This window comes from Lycorma delicatula, chromosome 5 (assembly GCF_047948215.1).
Source record: "Lycorma delicatula isolate Av1 chromosome 5, ASM4794821v1, whole genome shotgun sequence".
Taxonomy (NCBI): domain Eukaryota; kingdom Metazoa; phylum Arthropoda; class Insecta; order Hemiptera; family Fulgoridae; genus Lycorma; species Lycorma delicatula.
Window position 1 is genome coordinate 82,170,989 of NC_134459.1, and position 13,345 is coordinate 82,184,333.

General features: G+C 28.5%; 1 protein-coding gene across 4 annotated transcripts in view; it reads right to left on the reverse strand.

Moving 5' to 3' along the window:
* Positions 1–13,345, reverse strand: part of LOC142325131 (uncharacterized) — a 73,957-nt gene that overhangs the window by 39,727 nt on the left and 20,885 nt on the right. For all 4 annotated transcript variants that reach the window (XM_075366497.1, XM_075366495.1, XM_075366499.1 and 1 more), the window contains exon 4: positions 9,648–9,689. In XM_075366497.1, coding sequence (XP_075222612.1) covers positions 9,648–9,689 — 42 coding nt within the window. The remainder of the gene's footprint in view (positions 1–9,647; positions 9,690–13,345) is intronic.

Below are 13,345 nucleotides of genomic sequence, written 5' to 3' on the forward strand. Positions count from 1 at the left end.
ATTGGTCTATGTAAGTGGATGTGTTCATCAGCAATATGGGCCATGCAGCAGTAGTGGCTATATCGAATTTCACTGCCGAGTGATCCATCGCCAGATCTGTCCATTAGCCTCATTGCCTTCCTCCTCTCTTTCTTATCCCCTCCCATTCAACCAGTATCCCTGTTACCATCTTTTAGGGAAAGTAATTCCAAGATAGACCTAAACAAACAAAGCTGAGTACAGCTTTACTTCACGGATGCATATTCCTTTTTTTTATAGTCTTCTCATAAAATAGAGGTTTATTATTTATACAGACAAAGCTTTTACATCACTTATTAAAACTATATTTTCTACTGTTAAATTTATAATAATACAAATACAAACACAAAAAGATGATAATAAATAAATATTCAATTTATTTATTTTTTTTAATTATTAAAAGTAAACAAAATAAAATCATTAATCGGTCAAACTTATTATTCATTCATCAGCTAAGCTTTAAATACTGTTTAATTAATTTTATAACATCCAGTTGAATGTTAAGTTGTTCCTAAATTATTCAGTTTTATGGAAAACAGTTCAGTATAAAAAATAAATACACAATTTTTAACATTTTTAAAAAAATTTAATGCTGAAAAATAACTTCACATTAAAAAATGTAGAAACACCCCCAACCTACCACTCACATGCTTATATGAATTATTTTTATAAACTTTTAATTTATTCAGAATCAAACAACAATTTTTCCCTCAAGAAGTTAGAAGAACTTATACAAATTCTAACAAGTACATTATAACAACCCTGCCAAACCCTGCACAAACTTGTTTCAGAACGATCAAAATTATTAAATATAATAAAAAAATAAAATTAAATTCAAAATTATTAAATATAATTTACAATTTATCAAAACCAACAGTAACAAAAAAAAAAACTGAAGAATTAGAGAATACTACATTATTTTTGTTTTTAAGCCGTAGTAAGTTTACTACAGTAAAACCCAACTTCATTTATCCAGAGATCCAGATATCTGTATCATTTCTGTATCAAGGTATTTTTATATACATGTATATAAAATACATATACATGTGCATGTATATTTTATATACATTCATATATAATATTGCAAAACCCCTCTTTTCTTTTATAACTCTGATCCACTTTCAAGTTGGTACAGAATTATACATAGAAAGATGAATTTATTTTTTTTCCTTCAAAGACAATTGTAATCTGGGCAGAGGATGAGAGTAACTCATACAATTTTTGGCTTCCCTCTGTGTTTGTACACAAGGCGTGGCTATTAAATAACGAGACTAATGCTGTAAAATATTTATTTTAAATTTATATATATTTCGTTATTATCCCCTTCTACATCCCTCCTTTATCCATACAAAGCTCCATGCAAATCTTCCATTGTTTGAAACAGTGCTGAGAGTCTTCTTCTCTGAGCTTTTTCATGACGCGTGCCGCTTTTTCTTTCACAGCTTCAACAGTCTGAAATCTTGTTCCTTTTAATGCAGATTTGATCTAGGGGAAAAGATACAAGTCACATGGTGCCACATAAAGCGAATAAGGCAGATGGTCAAACATTGGGATGTTATACTTGGCTAGAAACATCTTGACAGATAATGCAAAATGAGCCAGTGCGTTGCTCTGATGAAAAACCCATGACTTGTTCTTCCACAATTCGAGTCATTTTTTTCTTATTATTTCATGGAGTTGAGCAAGGACGTTGAATAAAGACAAGAATAGTTAATCGAGAGTCAGACCAGATCAGATTACCAATTTTTTCAATATTTTTATCTGTTTTTGACATGGAAGGGCGAACTTCATCTTCAACGTCTTCTCAGCTAACATGGAAATGCTTACACCACTTAAAAACCCATGCATGTGATAAACAATCATTATCATATACTTTTTTTAATAAAAGATAAGTTTCAGTAGCGATTTCATATGAAATTTCATGTTTCATATGGTTTCATATGAAATTTCACAATTCTTTGCTCTAATAAAACACTTATAATTTTTTCGGCAAAACAAAAAAACAGATGTTATCCAAACGAAGACCACAGCCAAACTAATAGGTCTGCAGAAACTGGAGTAGCAACAATCAAAAGAAAAGGCTTCATGCTACACAGCTATCGGTCATACGAATTTGGTGCATGTGCAGTTCTTCTGTAGCAGCATTAGTCTCGTTATTTAATAGCCACACCTCGTATTAATGAAATAGAGGAAAAGTTCTTGTGAGGTGTTCTGGTTTTTTGATGCTATAGAAAATACAGTAATGCTATGGACAAATTAAAAACTGATATAAATACATATTTGAATTCCGCTGTGTAGTATTTTAATAAAAAATAACAAAAAATGAATAAGAGGTTAACTAATTTCATCCACCTCAAATTAAGCAAGAGGGATACTGCTGCATAAGATACTATAATTTTTATACATGATAGTAGTAATTCAGGCAATTTTATAAAGCTTTGAGCATGTTTGTTTGACAGAAATTTGATGTAGAAGAAGAAAACATACATCTTACATCTAAAACAGATTCAGATATATTTAAATTAAGACTATTTCTAGACTTGGAAACAAAGAGGTGGCTCTGAGGATTTATGCATTTATTTACTCCCCGGTTACTTACAGCTTACTTTTGTAGGAAGTAAGAAAGAAAGGATAAATGCAGTATTTCAACTGCCTTAAAATAGTTATTAAAAAAAAGGTTTAATGAAAATAATTTACGTACAGTAAAAATATAAAACCTGTAATTATTTAAATATTACAAATGTAATTATTGTAGAAACCTTATTATTTGAAATAACAACTTGACTATGGTTCCATGAACATAAGGAAGTAATGTATGAAATGTCAGATTGGTAAATGTAAACATCACCACAATGCAAAAAATAAAAATAAAATGATGGCACAGATAAATAATCTTCATCTGGAAATTTTTGTCATCCTATGTAGCTGTTAATTTCCATAGACTTCCAAAAGAATTAAAAAAGATTTGCTTCTATCCAGTAAATTTAAATCAGAATTGAAAAAAATGGCTAGAAAAATAGTGATAATAAAGCTGGGAAAAGTTCACTATGGGAGAAAAATTTATATACTGATTTATTTTTCAGGTTTTTATGTAAATTTTGAATATTGTTGTTTGATAAATATATTTTGAATGTTTTGTTATATTTTTTAGAAACAGAATTATAAATAAATAATAAATAATCACATCATGATAATAACAATGGTGAAGGACAAGATTACAAGAAACAGAAGTAGATAACAATTAACAGAAAACAATATCTATGGATAATTAAATAATGGTAACTGCAGTAAAGATAAGCTAACTTAACCAAAACTGTAAAAATAAAAAATGTTTTTAAAAATAAAGACCTTATAAAAATGATGGCAGATATAAAAATTACACTAATGAAGCAAAGAAACACTTAAAAAATTAATCTCTTGAAACTACATGAATGCAGTTATTTAAAAATTATATTAACATTCTACGACATACTTTTAATTTTGTTATTGCCAAAACATTATATGCTGATTTAATCTGACAGGTTACCTTTGAATAAAATTATAAAATTTAATTGCATATTTAGGTAGACAAAAAATATGCAATTATGAAGCTGAAATAAGCAATGATTACAGCAAAAAAAGAGAGGCAAATAAATTTTAATCAAGATAAGAGCAATAGGGTCTTTTTAATGTCTCGTAGAATTTACAAAACAATAATTAAAGTATAAAAAATAAACAACAGCGTAAATATACAAAAGTACAGTAAAGCTTACATTAACACCAAACTATAAACTGTGTTGTTTACTGTTTAGTATGCCCTTATCCAAATTAGTAGAAAAAATTAATTAAATTACAATTAACAGACAATCTAGGAATAACACCATGTTCAGAAAATTGAAATATGAATTTTTCAAGAGAGGGAAGAGTTTATTTAAAATAAATGTTTCAAACATTTTTGCAAAAGTGATATGATCAACCACCTTTCCTCTTGACAGTATATTTGAACTATGTTAATTTTTAACAGAACTCATATCACCATTTTTATCAAAAGGAGCAGTTTGTGCCAATTTCCATTTGTTCAGGAAAACCTGAGGCTGTAGACATATATAATTTTTGGAGATGTACAGTATGTTTCAGTTCTATAATTATTGGTAATCCAGATTTTATTACATTAACATAAATAACCAGACAATTTTTTTTTAATACTAGAATGAGTAGGTTACCCCAATACAGTTTATAGAAACAAAATGAAAACACTCCACACTAAAAATTAATATGAACCGTAGAATTTACCAACATGCAAATCTATCACGCAACTGAGAAAAAAGGTATTTTTAAACACTACTTAAACAAAATAAAAAATACAGATAACAAAAACAAAGAGACCAGAAATTAACTACAAATGTGCTAATAACAAGGAAATTATACCCAGCTATAAACAATCATAAGAACTACTTATTTGTGTATATGCTGTGTGTTTGGAATTAAATATTCCAACCTTTTATTAAGTATAAACTAACACTAATTGATGGAACATATAGAATTTACAGAGGTTTTAAATAAAAAGCTGAGGGATTCAACCCTAGGAGCTTTTAAAAGTAAATCTTTGGACCAATATTTCATTCACGCACATATGGCACTACTAGCAACTATTTTAAATACTTCCTTTACACTTTAAATATTATTCATTTATTTAATTCTACCTTTCAACTGTGATGTCACAACAAAGCAGACAACTACAGCAGCTGTACATTAACACTCCTTATGGTGAAAGGAGGTACTATTGACACAATATACCCATTTAGCCACTAGTTTATTTAAAGCATTTTTTGGGGTGGTGTGATTTTACTTTTTTTTACAAATATTATTTTTTAATAGTTAACAAATGTGCCTAAGAAATGCAAGACCTTAATTAGGCAAATTCTCAAGATACTGAAGGTAACCTTGCTCTACAGCCTCACCCCCTTTAAGTTGAACGTTTAATGGCATCAATGCCCCATACAAAGAAGTAATCTGACAAAAGTTTTATCAAAATCGGTTCAGCAGTTCAGGAGATATAAAGTGATTTAGAGGGCAACACTGAACATATATACATACAAACATCCAGAAAATTTTCATCCAATTTTTGGGGTTTTTGGGTTCCTTAGTTGTCAAAATGTAAAGATACAGTGAAAACCGCATATGCCCAAATTGGACCGATTACCATTCTTTGACTTTCTGTAGCTATAGCTCTGTTATAGCAGTAGGCGATAAAGTAAAAATATCAGTGAATTGTAATTTCTTCAGAGCAACAGTTTGATTAGTACAAAATTTGAAACTTGGTCCTATCTTTGGAAACTTAAAACACAATCCATATACTAAATATGAGTAACAATAAAAATGAAATTAATCCATGAGACAACAACATAATTAAAAGAAAAAGAAGAAAATACCACTTTCTAATATACTAAAATTGTAATTCAAAATATATCAACATAGCACAATGCCCATTATTTTATGCTTCTCATAACCAAGGTACCTCAACTTATACTAATGTGAGCAATTAAAATGTAGATTCCAAAAAAGGATAGAGCAATTAACTTTTTTCTTTAATTTTTTTTTCACAAAAAATGGAACTGTCCTAAGAAAACTATCTAAAATATGTCAAATAAAAGGTACCGGTTCAATATTTTTCTAAGCTTATTATTGTTTTACAGGCATAAAAGAATAAAATCTAAATATGAAGTCAATTCTTATTGTTTACATACGTGTAATTATTACAACACTACATGGCAGAGTGGTTGTGTTTGACTTTCATCCAGAAGGTTCTGGGTTTGAATCCCAGTCAGCCGTAACTACAAAATTCATTACTCATCTATCACACACGCATGCACACACAAGCAATAAAAAAGGCCATATTTTATTTTCTTCAGTAGAACATGATTTCTTTTCTTTTCTAATTTGTGTGTAATATTAGAATAGTAGCTTAGTTCTGTTTATCTGTAACAATACTCAGTATTGTCCAGAAAAAAATATATATACCAGATAATGGTAAATTTTTTATTTTATGTTGAACTGTTAGGAAATTTGTTACCATTTTTAATATTTGTTTCCACATTAAAAGAAATTTTTTTTAAATATATATTTACATTCAGTATTCTCCTTTTATTTTATTTAGTGACCTATGATATATCTAGTAATTATACAAGAAAAAAAACAAGAACGGCCGATTTAAAACGTAAATTAAAAAAATTACTCTACTTTTTATCACAAAGTTCCAAAAACTGAAGGATTAAAATTGACGATCATTTTTGAATAAAAAATAGGGATTATTTTAGAAATAGGATATTCCAATTTATAAATAATCAATTTTCTTTACTATTTTTCTTTGAGTTTGAAACAAATTAATGTTATTAAACTGAAACTGAAAATGAAAGTATAAATCATGAAATATAACATCATTTTAGAGATTAGAATGATATTCAAAGATAAGGGTTCAAAAATGGGTGGCAACATGTAAAACCTTCCCCCCTTAAAAATTTATGGGTTCATGTGAGAGAGAAATTAAATATACTGCATTTTTAATCAATTGAAAATTATTAGCATTGAGATTACCATCCTTATTGCAATGTAATAGCAACAATTTAAATAACAAATAGATAATTGTTAATTAGATAATATTATCATATTATAAAAAACCAATGGTTTAATTTCACTGAAACTTATTTTAACAGCTGGGTAATTTTAGCAAGCATATAAAATAATGCAATAAAATTAAGAACTATTACCTAGGTACTAACCAATGAATATTACAAAAATAATTTTAATTTTAATTAATTTTAAATCAGACTAAAGTAACCTAACAACATTACAGGTTTTTTCCAGTTCTCACATCAGTAATCTATCCATAAAATCCATCAAGCAATAAGAGAATCCCAACAAGACCAATGTTTTGATTAACTTCCACAGCCCAAGTATAAGAATACTTTAATGAATCTATACAAGCAAAACCAAACACAAAGCTATTAACTTAGTCCTAAAAACAGCTGCCTTAGGATGTACAATATGTTCATTTGTAAGGTGAAACTGTCCAGCTAGATGATAGTCTGAATTAAAAAAATAATGATGTCTATCATTAAACTTTGTAAAACATTACAAAGGTTCTCAGAAACAACTGTAGCTTTATAACCTTATGGTTCTCCAACACCTGAAAACATTTCAGAGAATTTCTAGAAACTGAAAGGAATAAGAAAAGGTTAAAATAGAGATGGATGGGTAAGGATAGAAGGGTGCTCAGAAATAATGGTAAACTTTAGCCTTATAATCTTATGGTCCTGAAACACCTCAAACATTTCAGAAAATACCTAGCAACTAAAGGGAATGAGATAATGATAAAATGCCAACAGCAGAAACCCAAATTATAAAACAGATTTCCATAAATCACCAAAATTAAAAGAACATTGCGTTTCACTACATCCATGCTGCTGGTATTGATGATCATTGCAATCTATATCACTTACTATTATATTTGCCTCAAATGAAACAAAGGGGCCAATACAATAATACATTATCTGAAAATAATATTTAATATTATTTATTATATTTAAAATAAATCTTAAAAAATAAAGTAAAATTTTCATATTAAGTAATTTATGCCACACAATAATCTGTAAGAACTAACCGATAAACAAATAAAATTGATAAACAAATAACAAGGAACAAAATCTAAAATTACTACACGTTTCTTCAATAAAATCATTTAATAGTAATGAAAAGTATGACAATATTTAGGTACTTAAATAGTGAATCCCAATTCAACAGTTTACTTATAAATACAGCATATAAACTACTGAAAATAAATACTATACATAAATACAGTAAACTAGCATAAAATTTGGTCAATGCGGTTATTTTAGACTGATGAGAAACATAATGTGGCCAATTTAAAACATTAACCATTAAAATGAAATATCTATTACTGTCAGAGAAATACTTTTTCCAACATTTTTAATAAAAATTTATTTAATAATTCAATTTATAAATTATTTACACAATCAAAATATATACCTTTAAAAAATTACTGCTCTCTAAGTTCACACATTTTTAGCTTTTTGCCAACACTTTCCATCAATTCTACAGTCAAATGAGAAATTTTAAAATAAACTCTTTAACTTAGTCAATAAACTCTTTTTAAAACCCCACTCCAGACACTTCTGTCTCCCTCACCAACCTTTATTTCTGAGCACTTCTGTCCTTCTGCACCTCATATTTATATACGTAAATATGAATGCAGATACAAACTTCACGAAAATGTAATATTTTCTGCAGTAAAGTTCAATTGTGATCAAAAATAGATTTGAAATACATAAATCAACAAAAATAATATTAGCTATTTTTGAAGAAAAAATAGCTAATACAGCAACTTGTATAAATGAGACATAGTCAAGAAACAATGTACAAATACAATATGGTAACGTATGCAAAAATCAGAAATAAAATAATAAAATACTCAAGAAGCTGATGTTTTGTAATCATACAATAAATAAAATTTGCTAATATTGAAATAATATAATCAGATATTCTGAAGAACTTTTCACTACTATAATTTACCTTACTAAGCAAGATTTTTTTGTATATATTGGCAGTGACAATTTAAAATCAAATATGGTAGTAACAGTTTTATTACTTTTTATGCTATATTACATATTTAATGAAAATAGTGAACTGAAAAAGAATTATAATAGGGAAAATATCTGAAACCATATAAACAATCACAACTTTTTCACACAAACAAAATAAAATAAAGTTGTTTACAAGATGAACAGAAATCACATTTGTTTTAATTATGTACAGTTATAGTTATTTTAAATAAAATATTTAAACACAGAAAAATTTTATATAAATGAGGTGGTTGGGAACACCCTTTCACTGTAATAAATCCAGCTTAATCAGGCTCTACTCCTGCCAATTCTCACCATTGGTAATGCTCACTGCTGCTGGAATAGGTACGATGGATAAATCTTGACGGGGATTGTCCAGTGTGTTCATTCATGGTGGGATGACCTTAGTCATAGTCAAGTGTGGAATAATGGGGAATACAAGTGCAAAGAGTGTTTGTTAGCTTGTGTGTGAGTCCATAAACGTCTGGTAAAACATTGGAGAACATTATAAGTGACTTCTTGTGCATTTTGGGAAATCATCATCATCATCATCATCATCATCACAGCAAATGTTATTGACACGGGAGAACAAGGCTTTTATAAGAGGAAGTGTTCTTGATGCACCACACAGTGGGAGGCCAAGCACTCAAGCTGAGACATGTGCTGTTGTGGAGGCACTGCTGATTCAACAATCACCAATGAAATCAATGCGAAAACGTTCTGCAGAGTTAGGCATTTTGCAATCAACAATTTAAGACCACATGCAGAAGGACTTAAAAGTTAAATGTTTTCGTTCAGCCATAGGTAATGAAATGAGGTAAACAATTTAAATCCAATTTTAAAAATTAAGAATATGTATATTTTTCTGACTACAACACTGATATATAAATATACTAATAACATATTATGTTAACACACTGAACACCCTAAATTAAGAAACATCCTGCTTGAAGAAAAGTTTTACTATTTTATCAATAAAAACAATAATAATAGGTATTTCTTTTAACTCACCTTGAGGTCTTCGCAATCTTTGGATACAGTTTTATTAGCAGCCTGAAACAAAGCAAAAACTTGTTAATTATTTATTTGATTTACAGTGATCCTCCCATCAAAAACCAACAGGAGGGGATCTTGGATTACAAAAAACACCAAAATAGAAATTCAGGAGTATCAATAGAAAATAATGTAAAAAACACCTTTGATAATATTAAAACCAAATTTTGAAAAAAAAAAATATGCAAATAACAAAAAAATAAACTTAAATCTATTTACAACAATTTTCGTAAGAAATACAAAAAGAACAACTAAAAACAAAATGGAACAAATAAAATAAAATAAACATTAAAATGCTTTCTCTTGCAAAGAATAACAAATTATAAAATATAATCATTTTATAAATAATTATAATAGCATAGTAAATAAATAATACACATTGTGCACTTAAAAGTGAGCATTTAATAATATAAAATATGAAAATCCAATAGAACTGAAAGTTAAATTATTATAAAACACTACAAATCAGCAAACATGAGTAGTTTAAAAAAATATTTGGTTCCTATTGAAGCAAATCCATATAAGGATATTTATGCATAAAACCATTATAAAAGTCTACCAACTGAATCAGGGGAAAGGAATTTTATCACTCATTCATTCAGCCTAGAATAAAGAACATGAAACACCTAATATAAATAAGTATTATAAAATGAAACATATAAATGGACTAGAAACATTATTTAAGCTGCCATTATTAGGCAAGTTGACTATTCACCAGAACCATTTCTCGAACTTGCTAAACCTTGTCATCCATGGTGGAGATTGACAGGTGTCCTACTCTCTCTTCGTGCATCACACTCATCCAGCCATTTCTCAATTCACTAAAAAAAACACTTTTACTGATAAAGCATTGTACCCGTATTGTGAAAAATGTCTAAGATTAATTTCAGCCCCTTTCACACCAACTGACCAGAGAAATCGGATCACTGCTCATTGTTTGTCCTTGGTGCCACTGCTAGCAGACATTTTTACAATGTATTGGCTGGAAGGTAAATGATGCACTTAGGATCAAATTTTGCACATCTAACTGTAGTCATACTAACTCTAAGCAAGCATGCGCAGAAGGCAGTATAACAAACTTGACGGCATGTTACGGCAAAAGTTTATAACACTTGACTTTCCCTCTGCAAAGTATTGTCCCAAAAACTTTCTACAAAATAAAATGGCAACAGGTCGATTATTTGATATCTCACGACTTCTTTTAAAGACAGAAGTTATCTCAATTACTTTCCAAACCTCTGGATGTAGATAATATTGAAGAGATTTACTGAAAATTACAAAAGGGAATAAACTAATAGATATGGATAGGGTATAATTTCACAGTGTGGTATTAAATCTGGACCTACAGATAACTTAGGTTTAAATTGTTTAAAAAACTGTTAATTTCATCCTAGTAATGGAAACAGTAAAATGTAATGGTGTGTAGTAATGGAAGCAACAAAATTAATGAGACCTGGTACCATGACTAAACTTAGGGTACTATTAATATAAATCCTCTTGCAATTCCCATACACAGACATGAAAATCAACCGAATGCATCAACCATCACTCATCTGCTCAAAGAAAAGCTTTACCAAATAATTTTTGTCTATTCTGTAATACACTATCTAACAAATCTTTAAATCAGGACTTGGTTTGGAAGATTGGTTAAATTGCTTAATGTAGTCCCAGAATGTATTTGGATTTACTGAAAAAACCACATTCTGCATTTGCTGTATAATCCTCACAAGCAACAGAAATATGTTGTTAATCAACCTCCTACAAGATTTAAATAAATAATTATATTAACTGTAATTATCCTGAACAAATTGTGATGGAAATGTTGACATTTAATAATTTCTACAACAGCTTTATATTTTTTTAATATCAGCAATAACTTCTGCTTTTACTTTTAAATAGACAAAAAATTAATTGTTGAATATAATTAATTAAAAATTAAATTGTACATAAAATAAATGAAAAAAGTCATTAAGATATTAATGTCATTTTAAAATAAGTCAGTGTTTATAAACACAAATTCAAACTAAAAGAAACCTCTTGAACAAAAACACTGTACTTCAGCTAAATTATTATGAATATATAATAATACTTTAGCTAACAAACTGAATTTAATAAGCATCTAGCACTACAAATCAGATATGAAAAGTGATGAAGTCTCAAAACCGTTCCTACTTAACTTTATATTCTCATTTATTTTTCCTATTATAATTTGGTAGACAATCTACTCATTGGTGCTTCAAAGGTCCTTCAAACAAAGAATACTGTCCATTTCAAGATTCCTATAAGATTGGAATATTTTTATTCAGTTTGAGGATAGTCATTGACATATGTCAGCTCAAATGCCTGAATTAATAAGCTCAAATATTTGAACAAGCTACTTTACCTCCAGATAATAAGTAGTTAGACAAGAAGGCTCAGTGTTCATTAATGAAAACCCTCACTCATCCCTAACCTGTAGAAGCATCCAACTGATCTATAATGGACTTAGCCAGATCCCAAGTGGAGAGAAAGACAAATAAGTTGATGAGCCAGACTCTATATAATAATCAATATCACAGGAAACAATAAAATATAAAATTGCAATTTTAAGCTAAAATGTTTCCTATAATCATCAAAAACTTAACCTACTTTGATAAAGACCTTCCAGTTTTTTTGTATTTATACCTTTGTTTCACAACTTTGTACAGCCTATACTTGGGTATAGACCAAAATAACCTAACCCTGGCAAATTAAGTAGATATACAATGCATATTAAATTGGTAGGACAGAGCAATATTATATTCCTTAACAAAACACTATGCATGTACTATGCATGTATAACTTTTCTTCTCTATGAGACAATATGAGTAATAAGATATTCATTACAAAAGGGTACATTTAATTTATTGCTTTAAACGTATATATATATATATATATAGAAAACAGTCAAAGCACCTGAGGTACAAGCAATTTTTTCAGAGATAAATAACATTCACTATTCAGCCAATCCTATATAGTTAATATACACAGGACTGGCTAAATATTTGCTATACATCCTGTCCACAGAATGAAATTGTTCCTTTCAAGGTGGATCATTACCTGGATTTCAGATACCCTAACACTTAATGTTTGGTTATTAAAGAAAATAGTTGTACCATTTCGAAGTGACTAACATCTCATGTCTGGTCATCAACAACCCAGTTACAATTATGGCATTTAACACAGGCACAAAAATAATTCAAACATTATTTTTTATAGCTTGGCCATTAAGTAAAGTCATTGACTATTGAATTCTAATAAAAATTTATTGAACCAACATTGAAAAAAAAACAATGTTTATTTTAACTACTCACTTTAAATATAATTCCATACTTATGATTAAAATAAAAATTGTAACCAGTCCTGCTTGTTAATTTCAGATATTCAACCATAACAATATAGCCTTGTTCTTTATTTTTAACAACACTTTATACGAAAACAAATGAATAACTATAAAATTAATAATATAGTATTTCAGTTACAATTTTAATTAAAATTTATTCTTTTTATTATTTTTTATTGAATTCAATTGTAATACAGACACACTGCATTTATTGTTATAGCAATAGTGTATTGTTAGTTTATGTACACACATAGTGTAAATTATTAACACCTGGTGTTCTTGCATGCATTACATA